This window comes from Nelusetta ayraudi, unplaced genomic scaffold (genome assembly GCF_046127955.1).
Source record: "Nelusetta ayraudi isolate G7.1 ecotype Tasmania unplaced genomic scaffold, CSIRO-AGI_Nayr_v1 ptg000084l, whole genome shotgun sequence".
NCBI classification, from domain to species: Eukaryota; Metazoa; Chordata; class Actinopteri; order Tetraodontiformes; family Monacanthidae; genus Nelusetta; species Nelusetta ayraudi.
The window spans coordinates 4,391,136-4,413,184 of record NW_027466134.1 but is presented as its reverse complement, the minus strand read 5'-3'; the positions used below and the strand labels follow the sequence as shown (position 1 = coordinate 4,413,184).

General features: G+C 43.6%; 1 protein-coding gene across 2 annotated transcripts; it reads right to left on the bottom strand.

Annotated features, from left to right (window-relative positions):
- Positions 1-424: 424 nt before the first annotated feature.
- Positions 425-20,313, bottom strand: dspb (desmoplakin b). 2 transcript variants are annotated; one of them, XM_076045620.1, is made up of 24 exons: positions 20,040-20,313; positions 17,307-17,397; positions 16,419-16,540; positions 15,827-15,971; positions 15,329-15,454; positions 15,148-15,207; positions 14,904-15,071; positions 14,370-14,474; positions 14,196-14,291; positions 13,602-13,727; positions 13,279-13,428; positions 12,572-12,726; positions 12,324-12,450; positions 12,046-12,232; positions 11,505-11,827; positions 11,176-11,354; positions 10,794-10,932; positions 10,029-10,230; positions 9,747-9,901; positions 9,566-9,649; positions 9,385-9,492; positions 9,182-9,280; positions 7,271-9,097; positions 425-6,539 (listed from the first exon to the last, which is right to left on the bottom strand). In XM_076045620.1, exons 1-24 carry the CDS (start codon positions 20,228-20,230, stop codon positions 1,026-1,028), a joined length of 10,479 nt encoding a protein of 3,492 aa, XP_075901735.1. In that variant the 5' UTR covers positions 20,231-20,313; the 3' UTR covers positions 425-1,025. The 2 variants fall into 2 exon arrangements, with proteins under 2 accessions (XP_075901735.1, XP_075901736.1); XM_076045621.1 differs by having other exon boundaries at positions 8,600-9,097; positions 20,040-20,310.
- Between the last annotated feature and the right edge of the window lie 1,736 nt (positions 20,314-22,049).

The following is a 22,049-nucleotide window of genomic DNA, read 5'->3' as shown; positions in this document are numbered from 1 at the left end:
AGAGTATACACCCACATGGTTTCAGCTCCCTCCGACACATCCCGCCGCCATGACCAGTCACTTCCACTGCAGCACCTGTGGCTCCTGTTTCTGCTTCTTTCTTTTTTTTTAACCACCCTTTTTAGGGTGATTCTTTTATAACCCCATTTGAGCACAGTCGATGGTCAAATGTCAGATTCAAAATGGATTTTTCTTTTATTATGATATGCCAACCTTTACTTTGCCAAACTTGCAGCCTTTTGATTTATTTTCAGCTAAACTAGTCTGCAAAAAACTTTTATTTTGAAGGGAAGTAAAAATGTGCATATGAGCATTGCAATACATTCTCTGAAATGCTATATCAAGCAATATCCAGCAAGTGGTAATCAAAAGACATTCTGATATGCAGAGAATTGAGAATTAATGAAAAAATGAGTCATGGATCTAGAGAAGAATGAATGGTTATTTATTGATGCAACTGATCAAGTGAAGACAAAAACAAAAATCCAAACAAATGCATGAATGCAAATCTTGCATTCCACCTTATAAAAGCAGATATTTAACGTGAACATAATATATATTGGAAGCGCAAGTCTTCATAAAAATAAATCCCATGAGCATTTGTGAGTATGCGTTTGCAGAAGTATAGCAAAGAGAGATCATTGTTTTATCGTATATATCTCGGCAACAATATATTTGCATAAATGTAATGTTTCATCTGAATGCCCCCCAAAAATATTTACCAAAAAAAAAAACATTTGCTAAATTATCACAAAATCTTTTGCTAAGATTAACGTAAAATCATTTGTCACACCACAGCAGTACCAAAGCAAAAGCTTTCCCAGAATGTGTTTTTTTTTTTTTGTCTTGTAGATGTGAAGTGATTAAAAAAAAGTAGTAGACACGATTATAAAGGCACTGAACTCATATTATTTGACAATTGTAGAAGACAGGGTAAATGGTAAACGGACTGCACTTTTTCGGCACCTTCACGGTACCCCAAAGCGCTTTACAAAGGCCTCTCATTCACCCATTCACGCACACATTCATACACCAATGGTGTAGCTACTTGATGAACTATAGAAAGCTGAGCTAAGATCAACACTGCCCCTCCGTGAACTTCGCCTTGAGCCACTTCTGGATCCTGTTCTGGATCCAGGTGCAGAGGAAACATTGTAAGGGCTGCTGATGCCTCTGGAGGACACAGATGATGCTTGAAGCATTTTCACCCCAGTGCTTTCCTCCACCAGGCAACTATCCAATGCCTCTTTGTATGAGATCTTGAGTTTAGTTTTGGGGCAAGTCATGTTTTTAGCGTGACTGTTGACATCTTGGAGTTTATGCGCCGTTCTCTCATCTATCCAGCCCATTGTCAAAGCATGTTGTATTGTTCTTCTGCATCCTGATTCCGGGTCATGAAGTCCCCCTGTCACAAATTGGAATTCCATGAACCTCTGTCCTGCTTCATAAGGCAGCCACATTTCTTTCACAGCCTCAGCAACGCACAACTTTTTCCTAGTTTTTACATCCTCAAAGCCAATATAGGCTTTCTGGGCAGGTTTGAGCCTAGAAGCCATGTCATCACTTATTAAGCCATGGTGAGTGGCTTCTTGAATGCCAAACCTAAGACCATTTGTGGGATTAATGATTCCTCCAGTGCAGGCCTGGGCCTCCAGAAGCCTCTGGGCTGTGATGGAATCCACCAGAGTACGATCTAAAGCCTCTTCAATGGATATCTTCTCAAGAGCCTCTGTGTCAAAAATAGCACCCACAGGTCCCTGTTCGCTCGGTGTTTCAACGGGAGAGGCCAGACTGATAGATACACTGGATATGCTTCTGAAGTTGTCTGGTGTGTCCTGAGAGGAACTGGACATTGCAGCATTTCTCTCTCTAAGAGTGGTCGTCATTGTTGTGGTCATTTTGGCAAGAGTGGGTGAGATGGGTCTTGATGTAACTGAGGTTGTTGTTGCTGCTGACAATGGAGCAGATCCATGAGATGTATTTGAAGAAGATGATGATGATAATAATTTTGTAACTGAAGTTGCGGCCTGGGTCACAGAGGGTACACTTGATGATCCATATTTGGTCTTGTTGGCAATGAGATCGGCAAATTGTGTAAGAGTGATGGCTTGCGATTTGTACTTATCGAGATCTGATTGATTAATCACCCGCTTTTCAAGTAGCTCCGTGATATCATACTGTTTTCCAGTCTTCCTGTCAATTATAACAAATCTTATGGTACCATCTGGATCAGTCATAGTAATTTCTTCCCACTCACACTCTTGATCAGACAGTTCCACAAAAGTATCATAATCAATGTATCCTTTGTCATATGCTTCGCGCACTGTCATCTCTTTATTTGTCTCTGGGTCCACAATTACCACTCTTCTTCTTCTCAGAGTGTTTTTCATTGTTGCCTCCTTCTTTTTCTCATCAATGATGGGCAAAACATTGAGGCCAGTCTTTCTATCTGTGATACAATGTGCCTTAAGCTCTGGATAGGTAAGGTTTTCCTCTGTGTTAGGGTCAACGTATCCATTACTGGCCTTTTGATCGATCAGGATTTTGTTCATAATCTCATCAAAACATCCTCTCTTGTAAGCCATGTTCATGTCAACTCGATGTTGATGTTCTGTATCAATGATGCCTCCATTGGCAATCTGAGCCTCAAGCAGACGAATGCCAAGATCTCTGTCCACCAAACCCTTTTCTATGGCCTGAAAGAGCGAGGTAAGCTTCTGTGTGCCAGGCACTTGGTAACCTGTCACAGCCCTCTCAGCTAATAGTAGCTTGTCTTTAAATTCTGCTCCAAATAGCCCTCTATTATAGGCATCATTAACAGTGAGGTGAAGGTTGTTCACAGGATCAACGATGAAGCCTGATGCAGCTTGAGCCTCAAGCAGTTGCAGCGTAATCTCTGGTTGCAAGAGTCCAGCTTTCATGGCTTGGTAAATGGGCATTACCTTATCATCATCATCATCATAAACGCCTGCAATGCAGGTAGAACCTCCTAGGTAGGGAGCAAGGCGTTTTTCAATGTCTTGACTTGTCAACCTCCCTGCCCTCAATTCGTTCATATCAAAATGGTCCAGCAAGTTGGCATCTACTAAATCTTTAACCGACACTTGGCCTCTGAGGCCTTTGACGGTTATTGGTTTCGGAGGTTCAGGGAGAAGTAGGAGTCCTGTATCGGGATCTACCTTGCATTTTGTCTTCAGAGATACATAGGTTGTCTGCTGTTGGGTGTCAGGATCCAGGTAGCACTCAGGATTCCGGTTTAAGGCTTGGTATAGGTCCTCATCAATAAGACCTCTACTCAAAGCAACATCTTTGGGAAGGAATATACTTAAGGTAGGGTCCAAAATACCTCCTACAGACAACTGAGCTTGCAGTAAGCGTAAAGCAGTTTCCATGTTAATAATTCCTTTCTTCACTGCTTCACCAGCTGAGAGGAGTTTGCCAGTACTTGGGTCTCTGTAACCGACAACAGCAGCCTCAGCTGCTAACAACTTAGATTCATCCTCCTTATCCACATATCCTTGAGTATGTGCTTCTCTCACTGTAAGTTTCTGGTTAGTTCTTGGGTGAATAATATGGCCTGTGGCTGCTTGTGCCTCTAGTAGCAAGTCAGCACTGTCAGAAGACATTACATTTTGTTTTTTGGCTTCTACGAAGGACATCGCCCCTAAAGGTCCTGCTTTAAAACCAGCAATCGACCCTGTCCCTTTCAGAAATACTTTTTTATCCACAGACACCTCAGGAACAGTTTTTCTCCCTTTCACTAGTTGGTCAAAAGTCACTTTGTCCAGGACACCACAATCAAGCAACTGTTGTGCTGATACTGGTTTGCGGACACCTACGAAGACTATCTTGGATGGGTCTGTCTTCTCAGAAACAGGAACCAGAAGTTGACCTGTATGGGGCTCCTCTTTGCATTTTTCCTTCAGAGCCCCGTAGCTGATAGAACAATCAGTTTCTGGATCAAGGTATGAAGCAGTACTCTGCCTAAGTGCGCGGCTAAGGTCTTCATCCAGAAGGTTGCGCTTAATAGCTATGGCTTTAGGAAGGAACACGCTGAGATTAGGATCCAGAATGCCTCCAACAGAGTTCTGAGCCTCCAACAGACGTAGCCCAGTTTTCCTATCAATGAGACCCTTTTTCATGGCCTCAAACACTGACAGGGGAGTGGATGAACTGTAATCCTTGTAGCCCACAGCAGCAGCTTCTGCAGCTAATAATTGCTCTTGAAGTCTTGTGTCCACTATTCCTCTGGCACATGCTTCAGCTACTGTTAGCTTCTGATTATTTGTAGGATTGATTATGTGGCCAGTGGCTGCCTGAGCTTCTAATAGCAAGTCTGCACAATCTTGAGAGATGAGCCTCTGGTTTGCGGCTTCTGACAAAGACGTTTTGCCTTGACCCTCAGTTACCACAGCAGCAATTGGTCCTGTCCCTTTCAAATAGACTGTCTTTTCCATAGACACTGTTGATACAGTTTTCTCTCCTTTCACTAGCTGGTCAAATGTTGGTTTGTCAAGAACTCCACAATCATACAACTGCTTCGCTGACACTGGCTTCCGTACACCATCAAACATTATTTTGGAAGGATCTTTTCTCTCAGTTATTGGCAACAGTATCAGGCCTGTGTAGGACTCTGTTTTGCATCGTTTCTTTAATGTCCCATAGCTTGTACCAAATTCAGTGTCTGGGTCTATGTAAGACTCAGGCATCTTGTTCAGGGCATGACAAACATTTTCATCCAAAAGATTGCGTTCCATGGCCTTATCTCTCGGAAGGAATACACTAAGATTGGGATCCAGAATTCCTCCTGTAGATTCCTGAGCTTGTAACAGACGTAGTCCTGTCTCTGAGTCAATTAATCTTCTCTTCATTGCCTCAAACACAGACAGAGCTTTGGCTATACTAGGATCCTTGTAGCCCACAGCAGCTGCTTCTGCTGCCAATAGTCTATCTCGATCCCTAAAGTCCACCAATCCTTGTCCACAAGCTTCCTCGACAGTCAACTTTTGATTGTTTTTTGGATCAATGATGTGGCCTGTGGCTGCCTGTGCTTCCAGCAGCAAATCAGCACTCTCTGGTGGAATGAGCATTTGTTTCTTTGCTTCTGACAACGACATCTTGCCTAGACTACCAGCAACAACACCAGCAATAGGCCCTGTCCCCTTCAGATTTACATGTTTGTCAGCAGACACCTCTCGGACAGATATTTTTTCCCTTTCTAGATCTTTCAATGTGGGCTTGTCCAGCACACCACAATCAACCAGCTGCTTGGCAGTTACAGGTTTTCGAACACCATCAAAGACAAGTTTAGAAGGATCTACTTTCTCAGGTACAGGAAGAAGTAAAAGGCCTGTGTGTGGCTCTACCTTACATTGCCTTTTCATGGACATATAGGTTACACCCATTTCACCTTCAGGGTCCAAGTACAGTTCAGGCCTCTGATTTAAGGCATAATTTATGTCATTATCAATTAAGTTACGCTGAATAGCTGTTTCCTTAGGAAGGTACACACTGAGTACGGGATCTAAGATGCCACCCACAGACTCCTGTGCTTGAAGCACTCGCAGTGTTGTGTTCCTGTCCACTAATCCTTTTTTCATTGCCTCAAACACTGACAGGGGTTTTTTAATACCAGGATAACTATATCCTACAGCTGCGGCCTCTGCTGCAAGCAATCTTTCTCTGTCCCTTTCATCAACCACTCCTTCGTTACATGCCTCTTCAACTGTCAATTTCTGATTAGTCATGGGGTCAATTATGTGACCTGTGGCAGCCTGAGCATCCAGTAGCAGATCAACGCTATCTGCTGGTAGAAGATCTTCCTTCTTCGCATCGGCAAACGTCATTTTGTATAAGGAACCAGAAATACACCCAAGACCTCTTGGACTTTCAATGACCACCCCTGCTATTGGACCTGTTCCTTTAAGAGGGATTCTTTTGTCATTCGAAACATCAGGAACTGTTCTATGCCCCTTCACAAGTTGGTTAAAGGTTGGCTTGTCCAAAACACCACAATCAAGCAACTGGCTTGCTGTGACTGGTTTGCGAACTCCCTCAAAAATTAAAGTGGAGGGATCCAAAGTTGGTGGTTCTCTGGCTTTCCTCAACTCAATTTCCAAGTTTTCTCTGACAATGATAATCTCTTGCAGTTCTTTCTGAAGGAGAGACAATCTACTTTTATATGTTTCTTCAAGCTCCTTAAGTTCCCTCATTAGCCTCTCTATGTCACTTTTCAACATGTTCTTTTCCCTCTCCAGACGTTCCTTGTCAGTGTCACACTCCCTGATCAGGCCCTGCTTACTCTCATTCTGGTTCTTCCAGTAATTTAGATCCTTATTAATTCTTTCATTTTCCTCTGTTAAGCGTCGTTTATTGTGAACTTCAGACTCGAGTAAAAGTTTAAGTCGACAGATTTCGTCCTCTAGCCTCTGTAGTTGGTCTTTGTCCTTGTCAGACAACTTCAGCTTGAGGAGCAAACTGTCTCTCTCCATCAAAATATCATTGTACTGGGATTGAATGGACTGCAGCATGGCTGTTGTCTGGAGGAAGAGAAAAAAAGTAGATGTTATGGCTACTCAAATATCAAATTACACACTCTCATACCAATAGCAATCATAACAGGTTTAAAAGACTAAAGATGAAAAACACAAACAAATGCTCCTCTACAATTTTATGGTGCTCATGGAGTCAACCAAGGAGGATAACAAACATACACGTTACACCCATTTATGTCGGCAATAGATAGCGTTTTCAAATTTAGTTTTATGTCAATGAGATGGACATGAGATAGGTGACAAGTTTGTGTGTTGTCCTCCAAAAGAAAAATGCAAAGTAGGAGAATGAACCATGCATTTCCCTAATTTCTATCAAACATTTCAAAAAATACCACATGGATATTTGTGGTCATAGAATCCATACCCTAAATGTAAGCAATATTTTAAACAATATTAAAACCATTGGCTCAAGAAAACTGTTAATCAAGTTACAACAACAAAAACAACAACAACAATAACAACTACATGCAAGTTGCAAAAATTGCACACTGGGGGCTGGAGAGATAGTTGAAATCAGCAAGCAAAGAGGAACTGATTGCTGGCATGCAAATTTATGAAGAATGCAATCCATGCGTTACAATCAGAGGAGCAACCAGTCAACAGAGATGTTTCAGCATGCAAGGAAATGTTTTCCTACTGACAACAGCAGCTACTTGACTACTCTAAAATAGAACTCTGACTAAAAAAAGATGAGAGCAGTCCAAGGTTCCATGTACCTCGGTCGCCTGGTTTTGGGTTTTCTCAGCCTCCAGCTTGAGTTTTTCTGTTGCTGAGGAGAGCTCGGAGACCAGGTTGCGGTAATCTGTATTGGTGCACTCACTACCCTGCAGCTGTAGCTCCAGGGCATTGATCTGGGAGGCCAGCTCATCATCACATGCCTGCTTGGTTCTCTTGAGCTCTTCTTTGTCATTTCTTGCCGTCTTTAGATCTTCCTCTAGCTTTGACCTCTCTTTGGTCAGAGACTCTGTCATCTGCTTCAGCCTTTTGTTGTCAACAATGCATTCATTGAGCGTCTTACTTTTCTCCTCTATGCTTACATAAAGACTTTGATTCTTGACATTTGCTTCTTTTACCCTGGCCTGCTCTTGGAAGTGTTGTTGCTGTAGGGCCTTGAACTCTTTGATAAGTTGTGTAATTCGCTCAGCATCAGAAGTGTTTTGTCTCAAACTTCTTTCTAGCTCCCCCTGAATTCTTTGTCGTTCTTCTTCCACTCTCTTTTCTGACCTGCTGGCTTGCTCTTGAGTCTGGCGCAAGCTAGCTATGGTACCAGTGTACTCGGTTATGGCTACCATGGTTTTTTCCAGGTCTGCTTCTAACTTCTTTCTTTTGGCCACCTCCTCTTGCTTTGACTTCCTCAAATTTTCCACTTGACTCTCCAGTCCATCTCTCACATCATGAATGTCCTTCATGCGCCCTTGAATACGACTCATGTTCTGTTCTACTCTGACTTTCTCCCTGATCTCTCTGTCCAAATGCGAACGCATCTTCTGGAGCTCCTCCTTGCATTCCTCCAGTTGGTTCGCAGCAATCGACGAACTCGTTAGCTTCACCTGCTGCTGGGCCAAAGTTTTTTCCAGCACATCTTGCCCCTCTTCCACCGTTCTTCTCCGACGGGTCTCCTCCTCCAGGCTGTGCGTGACATAGGCAAGCTCCTCACTCTTCCCCTGTAGACGGCTCATGACATCCTCCAGCTTCTCTCTATACTGGGAGCTCTCCTCATCTCTTTGCCTCGTCAGAACTTCTACATGATTTTCCAATTCTCTCCGTCTGCGTCCTTCTTCTGCAATAACAGCACGCTGACTGAGAACTTCCTCCTCTGCACTTTTCCTTTGTTCCTCAGACTCACTGATGAACACTGTGAGCCTCCTGAGCTCATCTTCCAGATTCCTCATGTCCGCTTTCATCCTGTCACAGCGCATCTGGAGCTCTGTCGTGTCCTCCTCTTTCTGAGCTGCCAACCTCTGGATGTCTGTCCGACTGTCATGGATCTGGGATTCATAGCTGAGCTTTATGTTATTGATCTCAATACTGGAAATGCTTCTTACCTTTGAGATCTCCTTCTGCTGCTCCTTGATTCTATCTGCTTCCTCCGCCAGCTGCCGCCGCAGCTGTGCAATTTCATGGTCCTTGCTGGAGACACTTTTCTCCAACTCCATCTTGGACCAGCTGACTGTTTCCAGCTCCTTCTGCCTCTTTTTTAGCACTGAGTCATACTCCTCCTGTTGCTGGTTGTAGCGCTCCTCTGCCAGCCTCTTCTTTCTTTTTTCTTCCTCGAGCATGTAGTTCAGTCGTGTGACCTGATCACTGAGGTCTGCCATCTGGCCCTGCGTGTTGTCCAGGCTCTCCTTGGTGGCATTGCATTTCTGCACAGTGTGCTGCTTCACCTCCTCCATCGACAAAAGCTGGTCCTGTGAGTGGGACAGCTCTAGCCTGAAGCGAGTGACTTCATCTTCTAGACATCTGTTTTTCGTGTCTGAATCTAGGATATTTTCCCTCAGTAGGCGAAGTTCTTCTTCCTGCAGGTCAATCCTTGTATTGCATATCTGAAAGCAAAGATGATGATTAAGTATGATTGTAAAACACTAATTGCGTCACAATACTGATAAAGAAAATAAATTAAAAAATACCTTTAGTTGCTCCATGTCTTTCAGCAGGTCTCCTAGAAACCTGTAGCAGTTCCCAGACAGAGTCAGCAATTCCATGTAACGAGTCTGTAGTTGTGTAGCCTAAAGCAAAAAGAAAAAGAAAAATTAACCAACCCTTCTGCAAGCATCCATGGAGGCACCTGCCTATTTTTCATCTTCCAATCAGGTTTTGTTCATTTGATTACCTCTTGATGGAGATCCGTCGATGGTGATTTTACCATTGTCCTCTTAATAGGGATGTTTAACAGAGTCTCTAAACCAGAGGTGTAAGCAGCGAGGTCCGTTTCATAGTCCTGAAAGACAAAATGCGTATTGACTTACACATCGCTTTGATAGATTGTATGTGAATAGAAATTACCTTCTTACCCTGATAGACTCCACACAGGCCTCGTTGTCCTTAAGCACGCTCTCCAAAGTGTCTCTTTTGGCTTTGATTTCTGAATTCAAGGCCTTGAAACAAAAATTGGGACACATAAATCACATGTCTGGCATTTTAATACACGTGACACAAATGATAATATAATGTTGATTGATTTATCAGGAGAACCTTCTGGTTATCAATGTGCTCTTTCAGAGTTTGAATGCTGTCAAACTTGGTGGCCTGCAGGCAGTCTTGTTTTTTCCGTGTGACCTCGATCCAGTCAGTTAGGCCGTCGCTGGTTTGTTTATAACGCTGCAGCTCTGGCTCATATGACTCCAAATCTAGCAGTCTGAGAAATAAAGATAGTTCAAATGAAGACGACAGCCATTGAGCAGCAGACGTGACTTGCCCGGCGACACGCAGCGAGACCCAGCAATCCGTGATACTAAACAAAAAGTGGAGAAGAACAAACATGCCTGGTGTCAATCTGTCCATTGATTCGTCTCCAGCGGTCTCCAAGGTGGGACACCTGCTCGGTGTATTTGGACAACATCATGTCGCAGCGGTGAAAAGGCCCCGTCACCTGGCCGTTCCAGTGGTTGGCTTTGGCCAGCTCACTTTCCATGTAGGCCAGAACATCCTTCTTCTTGTCCAGGTCTGCTCTCATGTTCTGTACACAAACACAATACCCGTCGGACAGCAGGCAAATGTAACACGCGCAACACTTTTTTTTATTTTTTATTTATTTATTTTTTATTTGAAAGGGGACCACTTCATACCATACCATACCATTTCATAAAACACATGAATAGACATGGTTAAAAAAAAAACAGAATTAGCCAAAAGGCTTAGTTTTCATCTGCAATCCCCTGTGCAAGATGTAAAAGGGCAATAAAAATCATATAAAAGAGAAATACATGATTGAACGGCGGATAGGGCACTAACATATAACATATACATGACAAGCTGTTCAGTTATGAGGGTATTTTTTGAGGGTATTTTTTAAACCACAAAATGCCCTGACTTCAATTCTCTCTGTTTCAAACTGAACTGCAGCGACTGAACCGCGCAATGACCTTTAAAGGTGCAGTGGTGCAAAAGAAAATGCAAAAAAAAAACAACAAAGAAACACCTGTTATTTTGCAGTTGGAAAAACACTCTGAGATCATTCCAGAATGATAAATGTGCACACAAACGTACACACGTACAAACGTACACACAAGATACATTTACCTTTAAGGCCGACATGTAATCTTCCACTTCGCTTGGTGACAGGGAGGTGGTCTCTTTCTCTGTCAGTCTTGCCTCGTAAACCTTCACTATGTCTTCAACTCGGGATACACTCTCCAGCATGTCCCTCAAAGCCCGAAGTCTGAGAGAGAGAGAGAGAGAGAGAGAGAGAGAGAGAGAGAGAGAGAGAGAGAGAGAGAGAGAGAGAGAGAGAGAGAGAGAGAGAGAGAGAGAGAGGTTGATAGACCTGTTCAATTTGAAAGAACATCTGGGAGGCCTCAGCATCCGAGTGCTCTGCAGGAGACTTGGAAAAAGTGAAGGGCCACAAAGTCTTGAAGCCGTGTGTCTTGTTGCATCGCAGTGCCTAGGATGGATCGCAACTCACCGCTGGAGGTAAGCTGAGGAGCTGCTCTCCAGGCCGCTCAGCCTCTGGTTAATGATTCCGAGCTCGCAGCGGAGGAACTGAGCTTTGTCCAGATCGCTGGTCTCCTCCAGCTCCCTCTGGATTTGCTCCCTCAGCGTCAAAAACTCTTCCCGCATGGAGTCGACGTCACGCAGCACCGTCTGGGTGGAGACAGCGCAAACACACACACACACACACACACACACACACACACACACACACACACACACACACACACACACACACACGGCAATATGACTTTGACGCCACGTTTGTATAATATCCACGTGTGTGTCTGCCAGTGTCTCTACCTCCAACTCTGTGATCTTCAGGCCGCAGTCGTGCATCCCGTCGTCCCCGAGGCAGATGTGAACGTGCTGACTCAGCGTGCCCTCGGCGCCCTCTAGCCTCAGCCGGAGCGCGTGCAGGTCCGTTAAGCTGGACGACAGGAAGATTTTCCTCTTCACCGGCTCCGCCTTCACCACTTTGACGACGCTCTTCTTGATGGTGTGCTCTTTCTTGGCCGCCAGTTTTTTCAGCCTCTCCTCTTCGAGCCGCCGGGCCTCTTCTTCAGCCGCCGCCTGCTCTTGCTGAATAATGAGGAGCTGCGATCTCTCTTGCCCCTGCTGCGCAACTGCAAACAGAAAAAAAAGATGTTCATTTAAAGTCTACAATCTACGAGAAAAAGTCACAATGTTTAAAGTGTATATATTTATATATGCATATCCCATTGCTGCTCAAATATGTGTTTTTTTTAAATACTTTTCAAGTTTCACATTTTCAGCAGTGTATAAGAATACAACTGTATTGCTGGTGACATGCTCATACTCATGTATTGGGTTTAATACTGACTGTAGATGGGCAGCTGCACCACCATCTGGTCATAGTGGGCTGCGGCACCATTGTACTCGTTCTCAATGGCTCGCTTGTCTTCGTCAGCAAACATCTGGGAGCCGTTGCAGCTCACTTGGAACTCGGCAAAGTGAGTCTCCAGATTCTTGATGATCTTCCGGTATTCCTCAGGACGCATCTCTGCCAGCTGAACACCGAGAAGCAAACACAGCCTTAGATCTAGGCCTCACCATCATCAGATAGGTTTTATGAGCACTTTACGAGACAGCAGACTCTACCATGGTGATGGTGAGTGAGTTGATGCGTCTGATGTCCTGGAGACAGAACTGCCAGGCGATGAGACTCTTTACGTTGATGTACAACTGGTTCCAAATTTGTAGGATGGATTCATAATACTGTTCGTTCCTTTGTGCGACAGGAACGTGAGAAACAAGATGTTAACTTGCACCAAAAACTCCGATAAAACTGTTGTGAATGAATTTCCCAAAAGGATTAACAAAGCAATTCTACAGTGACTGTGCCTCACTTGTTGGCCAGACTGATGCTGAGTGGATTGGGTGGAGGTACAATCAGGCATACAGAGGGAATGGCCATATCAAGCCCTCCAGGACCAGTAACATCCCATTTACTGCGCTGACTGTTGTTCCTGAGGATGGCCTCATTGCCCTTATTAATCACCTTCTGTGGAGCACAAAGACTTACTTTCAATTGTCAAGTTACACTCTACTAATAGCAACAAATATAGAAGAGTGGATAAGGTATTAAAAACTCAATTGGGTCAACATACATATGTATATATATATATATATATATGTATACATATATATACATATATATATATATATATATATATATATATATATATATATATATATATATATATATATATATATATATATATATATATATATACATATATTGTATATATATGTATGCATATACATATATGTTTCGTAATTAAGGCGACTGCTCGCGTCTTCAAATAAACCGCAGAAGAAGAAGGTGGATGAGGTATCCAGGTTTGGGTACCAGGGCACTGTAGCTCACTGGCAAGCTCCGGAGGGGGAGGGAGAGTGAAATATGCTGCAATCTAAAATGTAACCACTTGGTGTCGCTATTTCTCCTTCCAAATCTCCAAATATTATAGTCACTTAATCTTTAAGCCACAAGCAGTGTTTTTTGTTTTTTTTTGGGGGGGGGTTCAAATTTGCAACATAATGATGAACTTGAGACCTGGTCTTGTTTGAAGTCACACAGGGCCTTGACCACAATGGAGTTGCTCTTCTCTTCAGGGTTCCTGGGTTTCAGCCTCACAATGTTCTTTGAGCAGCTGACCAGATGCTTAACCTGCCTCTTGTTTTCCATAATCTTCTCCTTCTCTCTCTGGAGACACGACACAACGAGACAAATCGGTCAGAACAAGAACATTAAAAGTACACAGTATATTCAATGGCAAAAAACAGACCTTCTAATGCAGGACGCAGCACTTGATTGCTTGTGTTTGAATCGCTATGTGACTGATTGGTTTTCATGCTATGCTGATTGGTTTACTGTACCTCCAGTGCCTTGAGGAGCTCCAACAAGCCCTCCAGTGAGGTGTCCCTGTCGCAGGGGAACTTCTTGCGCACTGACTCATGCTCCTTCTGCAGATTGCTGTAGGTCTCATTGGCCTCCTTGAAGAACTGCAGAGAATGAGGCAGACTTGATAAAGCTGATTGACTGCTGGTCAAAGCGCTCAAACCTATTCCACAAAAATAAAAACTCTAGCCCACTTTCTATCATGTCTAGTAAAGAACTGATTGAAATCATTAAAATGAATTGTGTGTCCTGTCAAAATAAATGCCCAACATTTTCTCTATAAATATTTATATTTTAAAATCCCTTTAAAAAACAAAAAACAAACAAACAAAAAAATGCCCACGAAGCTTCGACCCACTCTTGGGTCGCGACCCACCAGTTGAGAAACGCTGCGTTTAGTCAGCAGCGAAATCAAATGAAGGTCTCAAACGATTCTGATGCCCTTATCACACAAATTTAACCAAACACAAGAACTCACTCACGTCTCATAGGCAACAGTAAAGATGAACACTTGGTGTTTCAGTCAATGAAAGTTTATCTCTTCATTGAGTTCCACAGTTTTGTGATATTACCTGGCTGTAGGCTGCGTTCTCCTTGAGGTGAGTGTCAATGCACTTGGTGATCTGCAGGAGCCAACTCCACTGCGTCTGCAGAGTGTCCCTGTACGCCTGTGGAAGGACAAAAGAGCCGCTTGTATTCAAACTGAGTCGCTGGCAGAAGTTTCAGACGACCGGGTCTAACTTCACCTCGATCTTGTCCGAAGCCGGGTGGTTTGCCTTCAGGATGCCGTCGGCTTTCGCTTTCAGTTTGTTCAGGTCCTTCTCCTTGGCCTCCAGGTCCCTCATGAGTTTCTGTTTCACCGAAAGAAGTCTTAATAGCTGCGTTTTCATGACCCCTAATTTTGCAATAAAATCCTGCTGATGGAAACAGCTAAACTAGGAAAAAGCTCTCAAATATGGCTAAAAGCTGCATGTTTTGTGCCTCCATCCTCCTCACTGTGGGGTCTCGCTGGACGAGATTTATGCGCTTCACACCGTTCAATGGAAACACCTGCGAATCGCTATTGTACTTTGTCGAAATTTTAGAAATATTGCTTTTATTTTGCCAAAAATTGTCATGGAAACACAACTAGTGATATAAAACCTCGAGGAGCCGAGTGAGTCGCTAAAACCGACTTTGAAATACGACTGTTGCCCTGCGACTGGCAGATTTCCTAAAAACTGATAATTGACAAGAATCAAACCGAAGATTTCTGAAGATTCGGAGAAGAAAGTGCTCACCGAGTAGCTCTCCTGCTTGCGCGGGATGTACTGCTCGATGTTCTTGTCTCCCCAGTCAAACATCAGCTCCTGCTCCTCCCTGTCGTTCACCCACATGATCTCCTTGGAGATTTCCTGAATGATCTGCTGGAGCTCCAGGAGCTGGTTGGACCGACCGAAGGACATTTTCTGGCAAGAGGATCATTGAGCGCCATTGAAGTGGGGCAGAGGAAAAAGCTCAACTGTGATTTGTCTCTTCTGTTACCTGCAAACTGTCCCACTCCTGATCCAGGGCGTGAAGAGATCCTCTGTCGCCCTTCTTCATCTAGAGAATAACAAATGTATTCGGATGGAAGACTTTAAGTCTCTTGTTTTTGATTGTGTATTGATGTCCAGCTCTCCTACTGCAGCAAAAATAAGAATTCTATTTTTTCACTGTGACCCACCAGGTCGTCTCTTGCTCGGTCCACCTCCGCGCTCCTCTGGACGGAGCTGTGAAACCTCTGGTGGTTTATGAGCTGCTGCTCAATGGCAGCAGGATCGTCCCCCCAGGGAGCAGTTTCGATGAGGCGCTGGAACAGCAGACAGGAAGGAAGGTGCGTTTCACTGAAGAGCAGCTCAGAAGAGTTTGGCCAGAAAAACATTCAAACTCAAAACTTTTCCAAACTTTTTTTCCAGGACAGATTTTTCCTTGCTGCTTTTGCTTTTAACTAAATGGGAGCCGCTGGTAAATACAGCTGCACAAGCTGAACTGAACGTAAAATAAAATTGAAATAACTGGACACACGTTTATGTAGGAAACAATAAAAGTATCAAATAACTCAAAGACGTTTTATATTTAAAGTCTTCAAAATAGTCACCTTTCATAAAAAGAAAAATTGTGTGGGTGTGTGTGTGTGTGTGTGTGGGTGTGTGTGTGTGTGCGCGCAGGTGCGCATTAACACCTTTTGCTGTGCAATCCAGCCCATTGCATCCTGGAAGCTCCTCCCACCATCCTCCCAGCTCCCTCTAGTGCTGCTCCTCCTCCTGCGCAGGGACCCGGTCATGGCACTGTGGACGTCCTTCAGCTGGTCTTTGCATATCTCCATCCTGTCGGTCAAAACACAGCACCACGTTCCAGAGTCTCGTTACATTTTGGAATAGTGCAGTTTTACTTAGTGGGTAAAATTTGCCTTGAGTTATGATTTTTATATGAGTAAAACCTTAACATGCAGTCCATAAATACATTCATAAAAGTGTAACCGCTCGCAGTCGTTTGGTTTTCATACCCTTAGAACAGTCTCATATATATATATGAATATATATATATGTATATATATATATATATATATATATATATATATATATATATATATATATACATATATATATATATATACATATATATATATATATACATATATATATAATATACATAGAGCAATAAGGGTCTCGCTCCCAGTTCCTTCCTTAAATCTTTCACGTCTTTAAAGACCTGTAATTATTCCACTCAGTGAAAGGAAAGACACTTGAATCAGAGGTGGAGGTCTTCCTCACGTCATGACAACGTTGTCAATGGGCTGCCCCTGTTGTCTCAGGTCCACGGCAAAGCTCTTCAGTTGCTCAATGGTTTCTTTAGCCAGGCTCATGTAGTGCTCAGCCTCTGCTGGGGCATTGCCCTGCAAGGCAAGAGTGAGACAGTCAGTGAGATGCACAAAGTCATTGTGGTTTCAAATTGACAGGCAAAAATGAGACCAGCAGAGTGAGGCCAAACATCAGCATCTGATTTTGAAGTTGGCAAGAGAACTTCTACCTCCATCCGTGGACATAGACTGAAACATTATTATGCGAAAAGCTCAGAAAACATGTGATTGCCCCCCCCATCCAACTCAAATGTTTGGTTGGAAGCGATGGTTTTTACCACGGATTTAAAGAAAACAGGAGATAATAATATCAAATAAATATATTATATTATATTAGAATAGATTATAGGCATATTTGCTTAAGTTTTAAATATGACAAAGCACTTCTATAAAGCACATAATCTCACACACACATTTGTAATCCACCAAACCACTTCAAATCTGTTCGCAGGTCTGTTGTTCATGTTTTCTCTCAGTTGCTTGTTTTGACTTTCTCTTGTACTCACCATGTCTGTTTTTCTGTTAAGTCACCTGATTTGTTTTTTTGTTAAGTTTGCCTCCATTGACACCCTTAGTTTAGTTTGTTTGTTTATTTGTTAAAATCTCCTCTTTTTTTTGTCTGCAAGAACCAGAGTGTGACAACACAGTCCCTGCCACAACACTCCTTCTGTGACACTTCTCTATCACTTTTCCCCATCTGTATTTTTTTTTTCTAAATGCCTGACATTGCACACTGCTGTTTCTTTGAAGTCCAAACAGGCTTTTCTCTGAGTCAGTGGTTGAGGACATGATGACTGCTGACCTGGAGGGAGCCCTCAGCTTTCTTCAGGAAGTCCTGGCACTTGGACTGCAGCACCATGGACCTCTGCTGGATGGCACCGAGGCTGGAGCTACTGCAGGGGGCAGCAAAGTAAAACCTTATTGATCGTCTTGAAGCCTCACAAAACTTTCTATACCATTAACGCCCCCTTGTCTGCTGACAAAGAAATTATGCCGACAGCTGCCTAAGCAAACTGAAAATATGCTTTGTTTGTGTTCAAAGCAGCTTAGTGAGTCTTTGTGAGATCTGACGTGGAATGAGCGCGTTCAGCTGACAGGAGTAGTTTCAGAGGATGGGGGCAAAAAGATATGAATTGGCTTACAAATGAGAAGAAAAAATAACAAACCCAAAAGAATCTGTTGGGGTTTTTTTTGTAATGAAAAAGTGAGATATTTCAATTGTGCAAACATTTGATTATCTTGCAAGTTTGGCCACAGTCTTGTTCATTGCTCGTGTCATAAGAGTGAAGTGTAACGAGGCCTCAGGCTGCTGCACCATTATGGAACTACAGCTCTGAGCGCGGGCTGACGTGCTTCCCCTACAGCTCAAAGATTTACATTTGGTTTTCCACACTGGTCTGTCTGGTTTCTCCTCTGGTTTCTCCTCCGGCTGCACACCACAGAAATGCAGCCGGGGTGCAAACTGTGCGTTTGAGTGCGAGCCAACATCCACTTTCTGTCACCTTTCTGTGGGGTTGCTGGAGCCTGGAGCCTGGAGCCCATCCCAGCTGTTAGAGCGGAGACAGGGTTCCACCCCAGGCGAGTGCGCGCCAACATTATACACACAACTAGTAGCTTGAGTTCGACAACTATTCAACCTCTGGTTGTCACATTCTGAACATTATTAACTTGGCATAACACTGAAATCTCTGTTGGTGCACGAGCAAAGGTGTTGTTGGACTCCTCTTCTGTGAACCCTTAACACACTGCCAGCCCAAAGTCTGGACACCTTCTCATGCAATTTTTTTTTTTTTTTTTCCATCTTTCCAACTTTCTACACTGCAGATAGACATCAAATGTATGATGTCTTCAGTGAGAAACTGCAACGTCATGAGAATGAACGAGAAGACGGTAATTTCAGAGGGTGGGTCCAGACTTTTGACTACCGTAGTAGTGTAGATATTCTAAACAATTCATTGTGTCTCTTTAACTTTCTGTTACTGTCACCACATTGTTGATACACAGCTATTATTTCTACGCTTTTGCATTTTTTTCCCCAAGCTGAACGTTTTCGGATAAGCTTTTTTTTTTCCTCCTCCTGAACATGGCAGCAGCTCCAACAACGAGCTCATTGATGAGTATTGTGTTGCTGCACGGACAGCAACAGGACACCTGTGTGAGGATGCTGGATGGCTGGAAGGAATATGGTGTGCAGCTTCTGTGACAAAGCGCCAGTCTCTCCTGAAACGACCCACAGCTAAAGTAAGCAAAGAGCGCAACGATACTGTTACACACGCAATCACGCATCAGCATGATTAGACACGTTTTAAGAGACGCCCGTGTTGGCATATTATAAAGCAGAGTCAGCATTTTCTAAAACTAAGTCAACTAAACGCATTTTATCGCAACAATGGCATCAAAACTTTTCCAGAAACAGTCGCACATTTTCACAAATGTAAGAACTGTATTTGTAAAAATGGTATAAACAGTGTGAAGCTGTGGAAAGCACTGGGCAGCAGCTGAAGCAGAGTCCTGTGGGATGCCCTGTGGTCCGGCGAGCTCACAGCTCCACACTGCAGGGAGGTTTGGCCCAGCGACACTGGCTCCAGGGAGACGTGTTAAACTGATGCAGTGGTGCAAAGACTTTGCAGTTCAGTGTGAGTTATAAATCATCCTCCTCCTCCTCCTCCTCCTCCTCCTCCCTGCAGCAGGCAGGAGGGGGCGGGGGGCTAATAGTCCTGCACTGTGTTCCCGACACTTTGCACTTTCTTTTGAAAATAAATTGGCTCCCTGAATCTTCATCCCTGCTAAAAGCAGAATGTACGCAACTGTTCAGAAAGTTTGAGGTCACCGACTCGTTGGCATTGACAAACTGAATGTGATTTTAGAGAATGGATGTCAAGTATGTAAATATGCAGCCATCATTACAGAAGTTGAATGCTTTAAAAACGCTTAAAAAAAATGAGAACATTAGTTGTTCCAGGGCTAAGTTGAGCACACTTAGTTGTGTGCTAAACCATAAAAGAGTCAACAAAGCATCGTGGTTTACATTGTAGGTTCTTTAAAACAGCCGACTTTTAGTGTGTTCACAATTGCCCACTCTTGGAATTCTCTCAATCACTTTGAATTAGACCAAGGAAATGGGTTTTCATTCAACACTAAAAATGTTCCCATACTTGTTAAGCACATTTGGACTGATTTCCCTGCACTCACGACTGCAGAGCATCCAAGATCATTGTTGTATGAAACTGGTTATCATGAAGTTAAATGCAGGAATGAGTCAGCGAGCCCAAACCTTTGAACTGTAGATGCACGAGTACTGAGTCTAGTAGTCCATACACTCTCCAGAGGACTCGAGTGGCGCAAACATTCTGGCCGCTAAAGACGGACTGCGTGTTTAATCTGCTCTGGAACTCAGACTCAGAGACTCAGGAAGGCAGCAGGAAGCGGAATGAATACAGGCAGCCGTCATTAATATTTAATCGCGGCACGTAACGCACAACCAGCCGTTATTAACGGACATGCATGCGCAGGAGCGCGCAGGTCCGAGTCTTACTTCATGCCGCCGCCCATGGAGGTCCTGCTGAAGGTGCTGCCGGTGAATCCGTCCATGAAAGGCTCGTATCCGTTACCGCCGCTTTGCACCACCTCGCTCCGCGCGTAAAACTGGCCTCCGCCGGAGAGCTCCCCCCTGGAGGGGACTCTCCGGCCCATGCTGAGGTTCTTCTGCGAGCCGTACATACTCATGGTGACCCAGCAGGACTGGAGAGGCGCCTGCCTGCCTGCCTGCCTGCCTGCCTGCCTGCCTGACGGCCTGACTGACTGCCCCGGTGGCTCTGGTGCAGACTGCAGCCCGGGATCAGGTGCGCAGCGCTCTTTTTGTTTTTTGAAAGAGAGAGGGGAGGGGGGGGGGGACTACGCCCCTCTGTTTCGCGTAACAGCTGTGCCAAAGAAAAGGGGAAAACTTTCCGCCTACCGCGCCACTCCCCTCCAGACTCAACAGGAGGGAGTAGTGTTTGTACATCAACAGGTTCTGCAAAGATTAAGTTTGACTCACAGTTTGATGGAATTTCAAAAAAAAAAGAAAAAAAAAGAAGAAGAAGCAAAGTAAACAAAATGCGTGAGAATGTTTTATGGAGTTGAGAGAAGCGGCTGTAGAAGAATACAGATTTCAACTGCAATTCTTTGCAAGTTTTTCAAAGCCAGGAGAACTTTGCAACAGACCACATTTGAATACATGCATTCTTATTAAAAAAAAAAAAAAAAAAAAAAAAAAAAATCATATTACAGAATTGTTTTCATATTTATTTATTTGTTTGTTATTTATACATTTATTTAGACGGGACAGTGCATATTGATGAACATTGAGTATATGAGTACTCATTGTAAATACGCCGGACTTGGCACTGCTGCTAAATTTCATCCGTAGTCCCGAGAAACATCACAACAATTGACATAACAAGTACAACAACGTAATCAAACAACTGACATGAAAAGTCCATAAACATCCACACATGATGAACCAGGCGCTCACCAGTTTGTCTAATATCCAGTCTGTAAGTTGTGCTTTAACAGTTTTCACGCTCTAATATTAATGTGTAGCTTGTTCCATTCTAACATGTACTGATCCATATCATAGTGGATCTTCACTCTGCTGGAAGTGATCCAGTAGTTTTGCCTGGGCTATGGAGCAGCCTGGAGCCAAACTGCTGCACTGAGACACTGGTGGACTCCTCTCAAGCCCGAACAACTCTGTGGTGTCCCCTCCTTCACACACACACCTGCTCTGTTTGAAAATTCACACACACACACACACACACACACACACACGTCCAAGGCTTGCCTGCAGCCACTGGGTGTGTCTCACAGGAAAAACCAGTTTGACGACTCAGATTAAATTGACAGCCTCTTCACAGCATCAGACGCTACACACTCCCAGACTGACAAGGCTCAGCGCTCCATTGTCTGTCAATGTGTTTATCTTACAGAATGGTTTATCTTGCCGTGTTTCAACACATGCATCATACAAATGATACATGATGTGCTGCACAAGCTACACAGCATAAAATTCACAGCTTCGTCAGGAGTCAAAGATCCTCTTGATGCTTTTGTTCTTGCTGAGAATCATTAGAGCCGTGCACAAGTACAAGTGCAAGTACAATAAAACATTGTTAGGGAAAATACTGCTATAACTGTTTTATTTTATTTATTTTGGAGAGAAAAACAAGCCATTATTCAGTGACTTTATTTTATGCCCACAGGAAATTAAAAAGGCATCGAGGTAGCAACGCATCAAACAACATAAACCACTTACAATGTGCAAGAAAATAAAACGTTAGAAAAAAATTAGAAATGAATTGATTGATGAATGACCTTGATACTGAAAGCCTAAAAATGTGCCTTCATAGACCTTAGAGAAAGACCCAGTTTGCTATGCAAAGAATTGGTGGCATCACAACATCCAGAGAAGACAGTGACATCATATGACCTCTGAGTGATGTTCAGCTTCTCCATTTCAACCTCAAAATATCTGAAACCTGAAGGGTGGCGGCAAGGTCACGGCAAT

What these genes read in the sequence shown, in the direction of transcription:
- dspb (XM_076045620.1), bottom strand. Translation starts at nt 20,230, where the DNA reads ATGAGTATGTACGGCTCGCAGAAGAACCTCAGCATGGGCCGGAGAGTC. An exon ending in ATTGACAACGTTGTCATGAC is followed by an intron (nt 15,972 to 16,418) that starts GTGAGGAAGACC and finishes TTTGACCGACAG; the next exon opens with GATGGAGATATGCAAAGACC. An exon ending in AAGACATGGAGCAACTAAAG is followed by an intron (nt 9,098 to 9,181) that starts GTATTTTTTAAT and finishes CTTTGCTTTCAG; the next exon opens with ATATGCAATACAAGGATTGA.